General features: G+C 39.9%; 1 protein-coding gene across 4 annotated transcripts in view; it reads left to right on the top strand.

Moving 5' to 3' along the window:
* The window catches only part of clip1b (CAP-GLY domain containing linker protein 1b), a 53,399-nt gene that overhangs the window by 26,263 nt on the left and 8,495 nt on the right, over positions 1 to 18,641 (top strand). For all 4 annotated transcript variants that reach the window (XM_080419776.1, XM_080419773.1, XM_080419774.1 and 1 more), the window contains 4 exons: positions 7,374 to 7,480; positions 16,616 to 16,661; positions 17,612 to 17,655; positions 18,207 to 18,291. In XM_080419776.1, coding sequence (XP_080275902.1) covers positions 7,374 to 7,480; positions 16,616 to 16,661; positions 17,612 to 17,655; positions 18,207 to 18,291 — 282 coding nt within the window. The remainder of the gene's footprint in view (positions 1 to 7,373; positions 7,481 to 16,615; positions 16,662 to 17,611; positions 17,656 to 18,206; positions 18,292 to 18,641) is intronic.

The raw sequence follows: 18,641 nt of genomic DNA, 5'->3' as shown, positions 1-18,641 counted from the left end.
TGGGTGCGACCCATCACTTTTATAATATGATATTGGTCTAGGATATCGCACCAGAGGAGTCAGAGCGCGGTGGTAACAAATGGTTTATCTCTCTGGTTCTTTCCCATTTTTTTATGGCCATGTTGGTTTACGGTTTATCGCTTTGAATATCTCAGCCCTGTGAGAGTTATGTAAATATTATGGCTGTACAGTACAGTTTATTATGCGCATGGTTGCATTTATGTGCCTGCACATTTGTATGCCTATGCATAAGGTTAACCTCCCAGGCTACTATGTATTTTATTTTATCACGCTGACTGAGTATGATTTATTTTGTCATACTGAGTCAGTCTGGCGTGAATGGCTGTGGGCTGTTGTCCTTTCTCATTCTCTTCTTCTTCCCGCTTTCATTTCTTCTTATTTAGTGAAACTTATGTTTCACTTTCACTCTTAACTACACCTTTTTCCAAGCTCTACCCCCAAATGTGTTCCGTTTTTCAGACGGAACAAACCCATTAAAACCCATTTTAGATTTTTAACAACTTTAACCGTTATATTATACTTTGGCTATTCAAAAATAGCAGATATACAAGCTCATAGCACATCACTTCGTGCCACGCCATGAGCTTGTAGATCGGCTATTTCTGACATTTTTTTATTATTTGTGCACATCTTTGAAAATATATTTATTATATACATTTTCAACTCAAATCTTTGCTGGGGGTCCGTGGCCAAATACATATCATTTTGGGGGTCCTTGACATGAAAACGTTTTGAGCACCACTGATAAAACAACATATGTTTTTTTTTCGAAAACTGTTAGGATTTAGAAGACTTTTGTAGAATCGGCCTCAGGTCTAAATGGGTTAAGCCTGGTTTATATTTTGGAAGAGCTACACAAGCTCACATTGCGTTGCATCAGTGGGCCGGGGCTCACTGGTGGGCCGTGAGGATCTTGCAAGCGGGCCCCCAAATAATTGACAAAACACTAAGATTTTAATAATAATATAACATTAATATTGAAAGGAAATAATGTAAAAAAATCAATGTCATGGTATTTTTGCTATAAAAGCTTGAAATGTTTTCATTATGGATGCTGCTAAATAGGAACTTAAAGTCCACTACGTTAGTCCCATTGATCCAAGCCGGGAACACAATCGATTGATTGATCATAAGATGCTCTGTTGAGTGGTCAGGTGGGTGGGCCCTGATCCAGAAGAGGTTGAGAACCACTGCTGCGTTGCATCATCGCGTTGTGAACTTGTGGATCGTGACTGCTATCTGATGAGCCATCTCTGTAGTGTGCATCGGCGGAATGCCATCTATTTGCATCTCTCTGTCCTCCAAATCCTCTCAGGACCCCAACCCCCCCCCCCCCCCCCCCCACACACACACACACACACACACACACACACTCACGCCCCATCCCCGCGGTGGCTGTGTGTGATCCAGATGGTCAATCTCATGACAGCCATGCAAATGGATGAGAGATTGGATGGAGACACACATACAGACAACACTTACTGTACATACTATGTATTTATGGACACGACACACACACACACACACACACACACACACAGCGTAAACTGGGTGGAACACGCACTATGCATTTCAGGCTGTTTGTTAATACATGTGTTTGGTATTACTTTTTCATTATTCCATTCCATCATCATTATTTGACAGTCTCCCATGACTTATTTATTTGCACAGAGCACTCCTGTCATGACAGTTTCCTTCTGTCAGACAGTTTGATTTGTATTCAAAACATGAACCTACTACCAGAAATAAAAGAAGTTCCTCTGAATATGGCCGGAGCTCAGAAGTGGACATTCAATTAAACTATCTAACTAATAATTCCTTTCAAATAATTCAACTAACATACAGTATAAATGTGGTAGCTCAATATGGGTGAGAAATATAGTTTTGCATGCTAGCACTGAACCCTTCAGATGCATTAGCTTGTCAACTACGAATCAGCCTGCTCATGTCAAGTTAGTTCATGTGGAGAAAGAATATTAAATGTTAATTAACATTATGAGCTTCTTTACAAGGGGAGCTGATCCAGTTAATACTGCAGATGACTGCTTATTACATAAGCAGCCTTAACATAAACGTTAAGGCTGTTTTGAACTCAAGCACGGTTTGATGACAGCTGTAATGGAATTGATGTAATGATGACATACGGTATCGCTAAGATCCTACAGGGTGACGTTAGAGGAAAAGGCCATGGGGTTATCAAACATCAGTAGGGGTCATCCTCTGGATGTGCATGAAGCTTGTAGATCTGCTATTTTTGCTTTAATTTAAAGTGTGGGTTTTATAAATATTTAACCCATGAAAAGTATTAACAAGAGCTTGTGACTACATAATAACTACATTGGAACACACAGGTTCCTTTTTCCATTTACTGAAAAGTAACGGTTTTGGACATACAAGGTTTCCACCCGACAGAGACGATATCTTAATAAGAAAAAGAGGTTGCGCATCAACAATGGGTTTTCTCAGTGGAGTGCTAGACCCAAAGTCCAGTATACATATCAAAAAAAGGAATTAAAAAAAATCCAAAAGGGTAGCACATCCAAAACTTTCAATTAAATGGAGGACAAATTACTCACATTTCCACTTTTTCTATTGGCACACCAATTGATTGATTGATTGATTGATTGATTTACTTTATTTAGTAAGACATGAGAACATCAGTACATGGAAGTACAAATTCACAAGGTCTACTAAACTGGGAGACTCATTAAGCACTGAGCCTGTTTAAGATGAGATCCCCATGCACACAAATCATGATGACATGAGACAGACAGATATACACACTACTATACAGAATGTCATATATGTCAATAAAATAAACGCACGCGTTTCGGCTATGAGCCTTCCTCAGAGCATTTTTCTTCCTCAGAGACGATATATCTTGTTTGCGACCAAAGTGTTGGCTGGACCAACGGATCAACACCGCCCTCCTTAGAGCCCCGCGGCTAGCAGGGCTAAATGTCTTCCCTCACAGTCACAAGGATGACGTTTCTGTCGGGCAGAAACCTTGTATCTCCATATTTATTTTTTCCCATAAATTTGCCCTCCTTCATTATACAAGAGTGTCCTACAAAAGTAGTGAATATAGGCGATCTACAAGCTCACAACGCGTCGCATCTTCTTTTTTCACTATTTGTGTATAAATAAAAAAGGAACTGTTTGGACATACACGGTTTCCACCCGACAGCAAGGATATGTAGTAGCACATGCTGTATGTGCAGCGATGCTCTTATGTCTGTGCCCTTTCTGTATCCATTTAGCCGTAGGCTGTGATGTAATCATGTACATGACAAGAGTGAACTCAGAGCGTGCGTGTGTGTGTGTGTGCGTGCGTGCGTGCGTGCGAGTGTGTGTGTGTGTGTGTGTGTGAGAGAGAGAGCGAGAGATGCCTGGCTGGGCAGAACATTGCTTTTAGTGTGGACATTCAACTCTCCTGGGCTATTTTGTGGCATTGTCTATTTATTATAAATACCTCACAATAAGCAATGACTTACATGGGAAATTTGTATTCATTCAGAATGAAATCATTCTGATTCCAACTTGTTTACATGGATGGACACTAAATAAGTAATCCTCATTTACATACCTCCAGTATTTAATTGGAATATAACTTTTGACGTGCACAAAGTGGTTCAGACTGTTTTTTTTTCTTTTTCTGTAAATGTTCCAATCAGAGACCAACCAACGTTTGAGAAACGATTGTTTACATGCTGATATTTTCCTGTTGATCTGAATATCAAATATCAAATACCAACCCTCTCAACCAGAATGAGAATTCCTTCCTATCAGACCTGATTGGAATATTCTCTTCCAACTAATGTGTTTACATGAGGCATTCATATTCTGATTGAACTATAATTCTGAATATTAATGTAATATTCCATTCCATGTAAACGCAGTCAATGTTGTAGTACAGAGATAGATGATGATATGAATGACAGCCAGTTAAATAATGTCTTGAAACCGCTTTCAAACTAGCATCCCTCTTTTGGGGCATGCTGTTTATAGGTGAAAATCATCAGCAATTTTCCGAAACTGTCAAATGTATAAAAAATGGCAGATCTACAAGTGTGTCACAGTGTGAAGTTCTGAGCTTGTAGATCTGCTATTTTATCAAAAAAATAGACATTAAGTGGTTAAATCTAGTGTTTGTTTGGGATAGAGATGGCACATGGCAGGTTCAATTTGTGTCTCTGTTATGATGGTGGTTAGTGATAGTGAATGAACGAAGATGCACGTTTGTGTGGGGGCACGTGCGAGTGTGTGCATATGTCACACACACAGCTGCAGGAGGTGGGGGGGGGAGTGTAGGAGGAGCTTATCGGGGGTGGGGGACTTACATAATAAAAGAGCGTTGCCTCTTTAATGCAATGGGGGAGAGAGCGCTCACAGGCAAACATGGTCTCTCTCTCTCTCGCTCCCTCCGTCTCTCTCTCTCGGGCGCCGTGCATGACTGGGGATGATGAGGGCTGATGGTTTATTGATGCCAGGCTTGCGTTAGTCACTTTGCGTGTGCGTTATTAAAGATAGAGGAACAGTGGTAAGGGGGGGGTAGCAACAACAGCACACTGAGTGTTTTTCGGTGCAGTGATTGATGACAAAAAAAACGTGGAGAACAGTTTGTTGAGCTTGGGGAGCAGAGTCTGTAGGATAGGATGGACGTCAGGGATTCTCACCTCAGCACCAGGTACAATTAAATGTTGTTTCTATACTGGCTTCAGCTTGTCGGGAAACCCATTTAATTATAATAAAATTAAAAGAGGTTTATGACAGACATAGATGTAACTTTCTTCACAGAGGAATGCACCATGGCACTTTATGTACGTATATGTACTGTGCTAGTAACTCTCAGGTGAATTGCACGTCTTACATATTGGGTTTCTTAAATGTTTGTCTATGTTGTGATTTAGATTTTGTCTTTTTTTAGATGGTTTGTTGTTCTATGTTGCACTGCAAGTGGCTGAGGGGGAATGGTATTTCATATTATTTATGTATGTGGGGGTACATAGGGAAATTGACAAATAAAGTCATTCTGATTCTTTGGAGACAAATATGTAATTACAGAGAGGTAGTTAGTGTTGGGCTTTCTTTTTATTAGAATCTATTCTGGTTGTATTTTAGAATCTAATCTGGTTGTATTGTTGATTTGTGAAATGATGGCTGATATGTTAAGCCATTTGTTTCTGTGGATGTTGCTATTAGCCAGGGATTAAGCTCTGTAGCATGTGTCTGTCATCCACACGGGGCTCATCCCGGTGTCCTAAACACAAACAATGTCACGGAATATCACTGGTGGCATCCTTATTTACAACTGTGTCGCTCGCCGTAAAAGGAAATAGACGATCTACAAGCTCACAACATGTCACTGTAGATTGGGCTATTTTTTTATCATGTAATGATTTTACCAATCTATTTTGTGTGGGGCTGCATAGACTACTTTTGGCTGAGGTGTTATCGACTGTAACCTTGACCAAAAATAGCCATACAAAAACAGCAGAAACACTCCATCCATCATTGTGCATGTATGTTAATGTTTTATTGCAAACTCCATGTCTAGTTTAATGATCATGTATTTAGGTCAACTTGATGAAAACATGTTTAGTATGTTCATGTGACATAGATGACTGTCCTTTCCACACATAGGATGCTGTGTAAGTTGATTCAATTTACATGTTAAGGACCCACTATGAATACAAAGCTTATTGTTGCTGACAGTGGAATGTAAAGTTAACTAGGTTTGCATGAGTGAAACATATAAACCCCTATGTATAGATGTTAGTTGGAGATTTACCCAGACCGGACAATTTAACTGAACACGGAGAAGGACTCCTAGAAACAATGCATAACTCCCTTAATGCTGTGTTAATGTACAATGCAAAAAAAAACTCTGCTTTGGATTGTGGTGCATGTGGATTATTTTTAACCCCTTACCAGCTACAAAGAAGGCGATGATTTGAAATGGTTAGGGTTAGTTGTTAGCTGGTTGGCTCTATGTTAGAGCTGGTGAGATCATAGATCTTCACGTGTCTATGAAACAGTCGTCAGTTAGAACAGTCAGAAAATATGACCTGTAAGAACAAGAATTCTAACGGCCATAAAACGGTGGTATCCGTCGTTTGTGTTTGAGAAGAGAACGTCATGACACGTGAAGACTTTTATGACTCAGTTTCTTGCAATATTAACCACTTTATTCCTCAGTACACTGGGATAAATACTGGGTATTCATTTAAAGGTAGGGTAAGTGATATTTTTGGGTTAAAACAAAAACTTTTTTTTTTTAAAGGTTAAAGCACTACATTCTGATAGTAATCATTGCATTAGTGTTTGTTCATTAACAGGAGTCTCCCTGTCTCTCCAGCTCTTTAATAAACAGAAAATACATTTTCAGGTAGGTTCCAAAATGTCAGCCAATCAGGAAAGAGTACCCATTTATCAACATGAATTTTATAGTGTTCCAGTTCCAATTTTGTCTGCTCATGTCTTAGTGCCATCACTTCCAAATTCACTTGTTTATCCTGTATCTTAATATAAAATTGGTATCCCGACCTGAAAATCAATTTTCTGTTTACTAAAGAGCTGGAGAGACGGGGAGACTCCAGTTACTGAACAAACACTCTATATCAATGAGTACTATTATGATATAGAGTTATATAACACTTATTTTAACACAAAGAAAATCACTTACCCTAGCTTTAACTCTCAGAGTGTAAAAGTGGAGAGGTAGATTGAATACACATCTCAAGAGGAATTTTCTGCACTGCTGTTCAGAATCTGTTTGGAAAATTGTTAATTAAACCCTATATGGTTGACCGGAGTCCCTCAGGGCTCTCTTTTCCATTTTCGCTCTACATTAAATATCATTAAAAGTAGCAGATCTACAAGCTCTGCGAGAGTTTTCCCCAGAATTCAGATGCTGAGGTTTAAGTGGTTAAACCCATAGTTGACAGTATTCTTATGTTATTGTTGTTGTTGTTCTTATGCCGAAACAATGTGTTGTGAGTTTGTAGATCAGCTATTTTCAGCAAATGTTCCCCCCAGAAATGGGAGGCTAGGGTTCAAGTGCTTAAGATGGCAATATGATATTGACTATTTGTGGTGTGGTGATTAAAGGACAAAATCATTGTTATTAAAAATGAGAAATGTTGTAACAGCATATTAGGGCGGTAAACAAATAGATTATAAACTACAGTGTGTTATTGTAAGGGATATCAATCCATCTACAGTACATGAGTCCAAATACAGTGATGGTTCATGTTAATGCAGTGTGAACAGATATGTTTATCCTCCAGGAAATTCTCTTGTTTTGTTTTTATTTGTTTGTAACATTTTGTGTCATCTGTGTACTTCTGCAGCTTGACGTTCTGAAGCAACAGAACTCCAAATACCAGGAGGAGCTCAGTCTCTCTCAAGAACACAACCGTTCAGAAAACCAGCGCATTGGAATTCTCTGCAAGGAAATGTAAGTTACGATCACCAATATTTAAGTTACAATGACAAATATTGTTGATTTTGTTTTTGTGTTTTGAATTAGTGAGACATAATGTGAGGGATGTGAGTATTAGCCAAATGATCTTTTCTGGCTTTATTTCTGTGAAAACAGACTGGTTGGTAATAGTGCTTTCCTCAATAGTGTGTTCAATTGTTTACGAAGTTATTACGGGGCCAGAGCTCTCAGCTCTGGACCTGTTTTAATGTTCCCCTCTTTTTTCTTCTGCCACTTTTGGCAGTTCTGGCTGAACCGTGCATACGCTTTTTACGAAACTTGGCCATATGGTAGATGGTCATGAAAAACTATCAAGAAATAATTCTCACAATCTTTCGTCAAAAGGTGGCGCTATAGCAAAATGCCAACTTTGAACAGGTACAACTCATGCCCTGTTTGACCTACAGCCATGAAACTTCAATATACATATGCGTCTACTCATGATCAACAACTTTCACACTCTGACTTTTGACCTCTGACCTTTAGATCTCCCACCATTTTGAATAATATGAAAAACAGTTAAAACCTATCTCCTCCTGGGATTTTTTAGTAATCTGCACGAAACGTTTTACACATGAACTTTGAACCTATGCCGAAAAACATGTGCAAAAGATTTTCCATAAGTGAAAAAATGAAGCTTTAATGAGCCAATGAATATTGCAGTTTTATGACAATTATTCATCTGCCCCTAACACATACATGCAGACTCACATTTCTTTGAAACTTTGCGGTAATGTTGAGGGTCATTCCAAATATCACTGAAACCAATCTTACTCCAATTGGTCAAAGGGGGGCGCTATAGCGATTTTTTGAAAATGCAAACTTTAAACAGGCAAAAGTCATGCCTCGTTTGGCCGACAGCCATTAAACCTGCTTACACATGTGCCTTGACTCATGAGGAACACATGTATCACGTTGACCAGTAAGCTCCGCCCTTAGATTGTCCGCAATTGTGAGCAGTTTGAAAAACACTTAAACCCAGGATTTTTCAGCTAGTTGCGTGAAACTGTATCATCTGAGTGATCTCCTTTTTCACAAGTTCTTGTCTGTTGGTCCAATGGCTTCTCCCTTAAATGTGTGCCTCAGAACCTGAAGGTTGCCAGTTCAAGCCTCACTTGATGCAGACTCATTTAAGTTGAATTGCAAAAAACATGACTGTATCAATGAATACATGTGCAAACGGTAAAGATAACATGAAATGCTTATTTGAGAGTATGTTTTTTCAATGTATGACGTACTTCATTGTGAAAATAGCCAATCTACAATCTCACAACTTTTCAGATAGCAACGTTTTGTGAGCTTGTAGATCGGCTGCTTTCACTGGTTTGGTTTCGAGGAGACATACAATTTCTCTATTGGTAAATTGTTTGTGAACGAGTGATCTTAGTGTTAGTGAAACAGGGGCTTGGTTCATGACAGAAGGCAAAAGTTTATGATCTTCAACAGACAACTTCAGCCTGGATGAAGCTATAGCACTACAGGTAGTGTCTCAGCCTGTGAGTTTGAAGGTTGAGAGTTTGATTCCTGTCAATGGCAATAGGTTGAGCTGTCTGTTTCTCTCACTCTGTCTGTCTGTCTATCTGGCTCTGGTAGGTGGGTCATTCCACTTTACAATTGCATCGCACAAAACATGACTGCATCAAATAATGCATGTCAATTTTTTAAGATAACATGAAATGCTTATTTGAGAGTATGTTTTTACAATGTGTGACATACTTCATTGTGAAAATAGCCGATCTACAATCAAACAACATCTTGTAGATCGGCTACTTTCACTAGTTCGTTCTAAGGAGACAATAAAAATCTTTATTGCTAAATGGTTTGTGAACCAGTGATCTAGAGTAGTTCGGGACACAGAGGCTTGGTTCATAATGGACGGAAATAATTATAGATGTCAACAGATACTGTTAGGGAGGTCATATATCTAGCTCAATGAGAAGAGAGGCAGCCTGTGAGTCCGTAGGTCACTAGTTCGATCCCTGTCCCCGACAATGTATTGAGGTGATCATGATTTGGCTTTCACATAGTGTTTCTTGAGGTTAGACTTAGGCGTTGTTTTACTGAGGTTAGTGTTAGTGAGGGTTTAAAATGCTCATTTGTTAATTTTATGGGATAAGTCTAATTATAATACTACAATTCATTTGTGTCGTCTAGATGAAATGCAAAAATATTTTCATGTGAAATCAACTGGTTGCATTGCATCCATGTTGATAAAAGGTAGTACTTTAGTCAATTTCTTTGAAACTTACACATGTGCCTTGACTCATGAGGAACACATGTATCACGTTGACCAGTAAGCTCCGCCCTTAGATTGTCCGCAATTTTGATCAGTTTGAAAAACACTTAAACCCAGGATTTTTCAGCTATTTGCGTGAAACTGTATCATCTTTGTGATCTCATTTTTCACAGTTTTATCTGTTGGTCCAATGGCTTCTCCCTTAAGTGAGTGCCTCATGACCGCAAGGTTGCCGGTTCAAGCCTCACTTGATGCAGACTAATTTAAGTTGAATTGCAAAAAACATGACTGTATCAGTGAATACATGTGCAAACGGTAAAGATAACATGAAATGCTTATTTGAGAGGGTATGTTTTTGCAATGTATGACATACTTCATTCTGAAAATAGCCGATCTACAATCTCAAAACTTTTCAGATAGCAACGTGTTTCTGAGCTTGTAGATCGGCTGCTTTCACTGGTTCACTTTTATCTTCAACAGACAACCTCAGCCTGGACAAAGCTATAGCACGATAGGTAGTGTTGCAGCCTGTCAATCCGAAGGTTGAGGGTTCGATTCCTGTTAATGGCAATAGGTTGAGACGTCCAATCAATCCATTCTGCTTCCATCTCTCTCTTCAATCTATTCCGTTTCCATGTCTCTCTCTATCTATTCCGTTTCCATGTCTTTCTCTCTCTTTCTCTTCAATCTATTCCGTTTCCTTGTCTCTCTCTCTCTCTTCAATCTATTCCGTTTCCATGGCTATCTTGCTCTCTCTCTCTCTCTTCAATCTATTCTGTTTCCATGTCTGTCTGTCTCTCTCTCTCTCTCTCTCTCTCTCTCTCTCTCTCTCTCTCTCTCTCTCTCTCTCTTCAATCTATTCCGTTTCCATGTCTTTCTCTCTCTCTCTCTCTCTCTCTCTCCAATCTATTCCGTTTCCATGTCTTTCTCTCTCTCTCTCTCTCTCTCTCTCTCTCTCTCTCTCTCTCTCTCTCTCTCTCTCTCTCTCTCTCTCTCTCTCTCAATCTATTCCGTTTCCATGTCTGTCTTTCTCTCTCTCACTCCCTCTCCAATCAATTCCGTTTCCATGTCTTTCTCTCTCTCTCTCTCCAATCTATTCCGTTTCCATCTCTCTCTCTCTCTCTCTCTCTCTCTCTCTCTCTCTCATCTCTCTCTCTCTCTCTCTCTCTCTCTCTCTCTCTCTCTCTCTCTCTCTCTCTCTTTCTATTCTTAGACTTACGCGTCTCCTCGGAACAGAAACCAGTGAAAATAGCCGATCAACAATCTTACAACCTTTCAGATAGCAACATTTTGTGAGCTTGTAGATCGGCTATTTTCAATGGTTTCTGTTCCGAGGAGACATACAATTTCTCTATCGGTAGATGGTTAGGGAACCAGTGATCTAGAGTAGTTAGCGAAACAAAGGCCTGGTCCGTCAGGGACGGAAAGACTTATATATATCAACAGACACTACCAGGACTATCATATCTCTAGCTCAATGAGAAGAAAGGCAGCCTATGAGTCCGGAGGTCACTGGTTCGATCCCTGACCCAGACGATGTGTTGAGGCGATCATGATGATCTGTCTCTCTCTCTTCAGTTTCCATGTATCTCTCTCTCCAGTTGCATGTCTCTCTCTCTCTCTCTTCAATCTATTCAGTTTCCCTCTCTCTCTCTCTCCAGTTTCCATGTGTGTGTCTCTCTCTCTCTAGTTTCCATGTCTCTCTCTCTCATCTATTCAGTCTCCATGTCTCTCTCTTTCACTGGCCCCGTGTTATCGCTGCTTGCAGCTATATTTCCTGTATTAAAATTGCCTTGAGGGTGGGCGGGCGGACCGACGGTGGACTGACGGTGGACGCCACAAACGTAACATCTGGACTTGTGAGGCGCACCGCTGCTCCGATCCGCACCAAACTTGGCACAAACACTATTCAGTGGTCTGCCATGAGAATAGCCACACCAGGGACCACGTCTTAGGATGTTTTTGACCATAAATGTGGAGATCACGTCATTCTAATCAATGATGGAAAAAACAAATATCTCCAAAGTTGGAGTTAGGTGGTCAGAGGATCCAATGGAGTTAGGAGGTTTAGTCAGAAGCGCTTTTTAATACTTTTCATTAGTACTTTTCATCATTCAATATTTGTGAAACCCACTCACAGACATGTGTTCAATACCACTGATTTATAAATAAATAAATAAATAAAGTAGAAAACTGGAGATAGCTGGTTTCTGCCCGACAGCGACGATATGTTTAATATAGTACAAAAAAACAAAATACCTGTGAGTATGTGATATTATTACGTTGTATACGTAATTAAGAGCAAAACCAAAAAAGCAATAAACATTCATTGCTTATTAGCTCACTGGTTGCCATAACATTTATCATAGCAACGGATTCATTCTTCACGAACTACGTCTTGCTCATTAATGTTTGATCTGTCAGATGGCTGGCAGAAACTACCCAGGTGCTTTATTATGGTGGAAGAAAAAACTCGGTTTGACCTGACGTGCCACCATGTAAGCTGGTGTTTACGATACACAGACAGAACATAAACATATTGTTGGTGTCGGGCAGCATTTTTACTTTTTATGATTTTTCGTAAAAGAATGCCCTACATCGTCAAACTACAGTGTCACACGAAAGTAGCAGAAATAGCTGAACTACGATGCGATTTATTTGAATTCCGAAAAGTTTGGGACATAAGAGGCTTCCATCCAACAGCAACGATTTTAGTACTAAACATTTCATACCTCTCTTTGAAAAACACATTAAGACATTAAGGCTAAAAGGATAACAACAAAGTCCGGGGGACTTGTTTCCATTGTGGTCCTATGAGACAGATAGATAGATGGATACCTTTTATTGATCAGTCACCCAGCACAGCAGTTAAGAGTTACAGGTAAAGAGTAAGGAAAGAAAGTAGGGTCGTATACAGCAATACAAGCCAAGAAAAAGAAAAGAAGAAGCGCAGACCCCCTGGAACCCCCTCAAGGACTCCTGGGGGTCCCCAGACCCCACTTTGAGAACCACTGGCCCATGTGTATACTTTGTTGCACGCTGCGAGCTGGTGTCGCACACTGAAAATAGCTAATCTACAAGCTCACAACGTGTTACCTTGAAGATCAGTTATTTTCACTGTTTTGTTTTTTTTGTAAAAAAAATTGGACTATGCCTATAAATAGGGACACCGGGTTGAAAGAGGTTAACGGGGCTGTAGAGACACAGCTTGGTTCTATTTTTCCTCCTTCTGTCTGACAATGTGTTCTTCTTCTTTTCTGAGGCGCGTCTTTCCTCAGCCTCCCGGGAAGCTTATGTAATGCCTCAGCTTTTCATAGAACCGCCTGGCTCCGACACTGCCACTCCTCTCATTGTGACCTCACTGCGTGTGTGTGCGCGCATGCGTGTGTGTGTGTGTGTGTGTGTGTGTGTGTGTGTGTGTGTGTGTGTGTGTGTGTTACCATACTTGCGAGGAACAAACGTCCCCACAAGTATAGTATAATTTGAGAAATAGACATTGTGAGGACCATTTTGGAAGGTAGGTTCACAATTAGAAAAAGATTCAGGTTAGGGTTAGCATTAGGCATTTAGAGGTGAGGTTTAGAGGTTAGAGTTAGAGATATGCCTCAGTTGCACGTTGTGATCTTGTAGATCGGCTATTCTTTGGCTTTAGGCATACCGTAAAAAATTGCAAAAAATGCACACAATTGTAAAAATGGCATTCATAAAACCACTCTTAATGTCCTCACAAGTATAGTACCGTAATACAAACGTGTGTGTGTGTGTGTGTGTGCGCGTGTGTGCGTGCGCGCGCGAGCGAGCCATGTGCAGAGTGTAGGCTTTCTACATCTGAGAGAACAGCTGTAAACACTGCTGTGCTGTTAGCTCTCTGTGCTTCCATCCTCATTAGATATGGGATTATAGGCATCTCATACATTTTCTTTTAATCCATTTACCAAGATTTATAATCCAGCACGCTTAACGCACCAAATCACTGTGTTTTCAACTGTCATCTTCTTCAACTTTTCTACTATGCTCTTGAGAAAATTCTGAACCTAAATGGCATCCACCACCTTTAACCACTTAAAATATTAAAATATATATACATTTTTGGCCGGCGTACCCCAGGGGTCTATTTTTGGTTCCCCTCCTTTTTCCCCACCAAATCTCTTTGCCAAAAATAGCTGCTATCTTGTAGATCTGCTGTTTTCGCCGAATAGCTCGCCTATTATGGCATGCCCCGAATAGGGATGCTAGGGTTCATGTGTCCTTTATTATGAAACCCTACACTTCGTTGTCTGAAGAATTGCGAAAATAGCCGTTCTACAAGCTCATTGCGAGCTTGTCGCTCTGCTATTTGCACTCATCTTTGAAAATTAGGGAAGAATTTGAATTTTTTTGAAAATGGTTTAGTAAATACATACATGCCCAAAGTAGGGACACCAGTTTGAAAGGAGTTAATCAGCCTCTTGACTTTCCTTATCTTGCACACTGCTGGTGAGAATGCTGTGCCAGAAGCATGGTGAATGTGATTATACTGGAGGCCACTGCATCCAGCCAGATGGGGCTCTGACAAGACCATTTGTCACATAGCTTCAGAGCTCTACACAGTTTGACCTCCACAGCCATCATAATCTTGCCCGTAACGAAACACAACTGGGAATGATTTGGTCCCGAAACCAGAAATCAACAGCAACAACTTGTCTTAAATGTCTTAATAACTTAAATAGATTAAAACAAGTTTATTGTCACTTCATTGCATAGTTTTTCTTTGTGTATTACATTCTGTGCAAAGCAGGTGTACTGCACGTGCTACAGTAGTTATTTTCCCTGTTTGATTTTTTGCATTTTTTTGCATTTTTTTAATCATTTTTTGTATCCCCAATTTTGACATCACTGGGGATTATTTTCATGGTCCTCAGAAGACAAATGTTTTATGGATAAAAAAAAATTTAGATTTACAATTAGGTAAAGAGTTAGGCATTTAGAAGTTGGGGTAGGAGTTATGCCTGATTTAGCTTATACATGTGTGTGTGTGCGTTAGGGCATTCACAACTAATGATTTTTACTAGTCGACTCATTAGACCAAGTAGTAGGCGACTAGTCGACTAGTCGAAATTTACATTAAAAAAAAGAAGAAAAAAAAAAAGTTTTTTTTTTTTTTTTTTTTTAGGGGGGGGAATTGTTTTAATTCCATCCTACTACTATATTACTATTATTATTATCCTCCTGCTCTTATTTTTATGGCGTTTTAAGGGAAGCGCTTCTGGCACAGCAGCACAGCACCACAGCAGCGTCTCCAAGGATCCCCATTGCCCAATAATAGGCTTTTATTGGGCATACTTTTGACCCCCTTTTGATAAAAAATAAAGTCAGGAGGATAATAATAATAGTAAGATGGGCCATTACTATGGCATTAAAACAAATTAATGCATTAATTAATTAATGCATACAGCATCCTGCAACAGTAAAAGAGTTACATTGAGAAAATACCACTGTACTCTCTTGGCATGCAGCATCAACGAACAATTATAAGCTGAGCCCCATAGTTGTGAACTGCATTTTGTTTCAACAACAACCTTCAATAACCTTCTGGCTGCATCCAGCACCATCGTGATTCTTTCAGACATCCCTTGTATTTCAAGAGCACAATAATGCCCCTTGCAATGAATGTTAGAAATAGTTTTTTTGTCCATGCAGATATTTCAGCTATATTATCTTTTTCCTCTGGTGGTTCCTGCTGTACTGCCACACTTTCATTGTTCCCCTCCAATCTCTTTACTCTCATAGGGCACCTCCTTTAAAAAAAAAATCTAATCCTGTTCAACTTCCCCTCCTTAAGTCTCTGACCCAGGATACTGTACCGATTCTGCATAATGTTTTCCACCACAATGTAAACATTTATGTGTTCTTAACAGCCCTCCTTCCTCTACATACAGAAGCAACACATGGCAATACTGTTAACACAATAGCACCTGAGTGGTGTTCTTTCAAAGGGCCTAACCCTAACATATACAGTACATTCCAAATAGTCTCACTGGATGACTCTGGCAGGGATTGAACCCTGACTTCCCAGTCTCAGGGTGGACACTAGTGATGTGCGGGTCAGGTTTTTTCATAACCCGTCCCGCAAAAATGAATATAAATCAATGACCCAGCCCGTCCCGCAACCCGCCCAAAAAAAAACAACTCACAAGCAAGTCCATTCAATTGCTTTCCAGAGAGAGAGAGAGAGAGAGAGAGAGGGGGACAGAGTGAGGGAGGGAGGGAGTGAGAGAGAGAGAGCACGCGAGAGAGAAGGTGTGTTTTGGTGTTCGCCCGGGTCGGCCTGCGCATCACTAGTGGACACTAACCACAAGACTACCGAGCTGATATAAATAAAACTTCTGCATGATTTTACTAGAAAAGTGTGCTCGTCATGTGTACCGATCTGTGTGTGAGTTTTGGACCAAAACACAAAATGGCAGAAAATCTAGTCTGACACAAATGTTGGGGGCCTACTGTATATGGGAGGTTGCGTCATGATCCAAGGAATACTAATCTTTCTTTTTTTTAAACAATGTTGATTGTACGACCTACGGTTCAAGAGTTATAGGCCAAAACGTGAAGCAGCCTGTTGTAGTGCGACCATGAAGCCGATTTGAAAGATTTGGGGCAGAGGTTCTTCCTTGACCTACTGGGACTGTGTTTGTTGCACGCAGATCGGTCCAATGGTGCCAGAGATTAGTTGTTCACAGACACACAGACGGTCAGGCGGAAAAACATAGTCTCCAGCTGGCCTGGCGGAGACAACGACTTTGGAGGATTGATTGATCACCATTTGAACATTTCATCATGATGTGTGAACATTTAACGTACTGCAGTTAATGCCACTATTCCTCATTCTCTTTTCCCAGTGAGGAGCTAAAACTGGCTTCCCAGAAGTTTCAGCACCTCGAGGAGGTACAGAATAAGTTCACACTCAAATATTACATTGAGCTTAAAATCGTCCTAACCTGTGGTCATCTCTCTTTCAGCCCATGGACAATGTATAACCAATATGTAATAGAAAAATAACTACCAATTGTAGAATGCAGCCTATCCGTTTTAGTTTTCTTTCTTGTTTTTGTACTGTCCTGTTTTGTTGTTTCTGTTTGATCCCCCCCACTTTTATGTTCTGTCTTGTATTCTTGTGTGTGTATCTGTCTTTTGAAAATCCTTTGTTCCAATAAAAATTTAGTAAAAAAAAAAACATCCTCCTAACCTCTTCTAGATCTTGGTTTGTTGGCCCAGAATCAATGATTTGATGTTGTTTCCATCATGCCGATTGGTTATGATGAAAAACAATATTGTCACTCAATGTTGAGCTTTACATAATGTTACCACTCTGTGCAGCTGTCAAGTACAGATTTATATATTACAGTGTAAAGCATTTAAACACATCACCCTTTTGACATGGTAACACCGACACTTCAGGTAGAATTGCATAAATGTTCTTTTCAGATAATCCACGACTTATCATTAATCATATCATTAATGAAATTGTGATACAAGGCAGTACACAGAAACATTCTCTGTTTATTTAACTCTGAGAGTGTATAAATGGACCCTTGGGTACTTTTGTACTTATAAATGCATAAATAATAATTATTATTCATTTATTCATTTATTCAGCAGAAACCAGGACAACACAAACAACTGTCACATTCTGCTATATAATGTAATGCTGCTGATACAATCAACACTGAAATAAGTGACAAAAGTTGTGTTATAACCAATCGGCATGATAGAAACAACTATGCAAATATAAATAAATGGATGTTTATTATAAGGAATACAGTAGGCTTGGTACTTTGACTGAACTTGAGTGTGAGACAGACAGTTGTAACTGCCTCTATGTTTGTGTGTCTTAGAACCACGGAGAGCGCAAGAGTCAACAGCTAGACATGATAGACAGGTAAGAGTCTGTAGCCTGCCAAACTGAACAAACTTCAGTTCTGGTGTTGTATGCATTGGGCTTTAGGCTACAGCAGTGGATCTCAGTGTCAAGGACCCCCATCTGAAAACATTTGGTGCCAGGGACCCCCAGAAGAGAAGATTTGTGTTAAAGAAAATTCACATTTGTTCAATATTTTTCAAAAATAGCAGATCGACAAGCTCACAACGTGACGCATCGCGACGCGTTGTGAGCTTGTAGATCTGCTATTTTTCAGTCGTCAAAGTAAATAAAATAGGGGTTTAAGTGGCTAAACTGATTGTGATGCTGTATTAACTCATCTAGCTGGGGGACCCCCTGGAACCCCTTCAAGGACCCCTGGGTGGCCCCAGAACCCACTTTGAGAACCACTGCTTTACAGAATGCTTTCAAACTGTTGCTAGTTCTCTCTCTCTCTCCTCTCTCCTCTCTCCTCTCTGTCAATTTCAGTGTCTCTTCCTCACATACAGTAGACACACACTCACAGCACACTGCTTATATTGACGATTATGTCTCTAACACATTTTTTACAGGGAAACCATTTCTAACCAGAAAACAGAATCCACTGGAGCCTTAATATCAGAGAAGGACCAGGAACTGGATACTCTCAGGAATGAGGTACACACACACACACACACACACACACACACACACACACACACACACACACACACACACACACACACACACACACACACACACACACACACACACACAGCTGTACTAAATGCTTGCATTGTGCATTGTAGAAGTTAACCGCCTTACTGTATATTCTTCTTCATATGACAAATAGCAATAATAGACTATTTACTTCGCAAGCTTCGCAATGCGACGTTTTGTGTGATTGTACATCGACAATATTTGCTATTTAAAAAAATATTTGTTAAACATTTGAGGAAACAATATCTTTTGTAACCTTTTGGAAAATTTCCCAAAATAGCCAGGGTTAATGCGGTTAATTCAGTCAT

The sequence above is a fragment of the Gymnoscopelus braueri genome (assembly GCF_963280865.1).
Source record: "Gymnoscopelus braueri genome assembly, chromosome: 22".
In the NCBI taxonomy this organism is placed as follows: domain Eukaryota; kingdom Metazoa; phylum Chordata; class Actinopteri; order Myctophiformes; family Myctophidae; genus Gymnoscopelus; species Gymnoscopelus braueri.
This window is presented reverse-complemented; position numbering and strand designations above follow the sequence as displayed.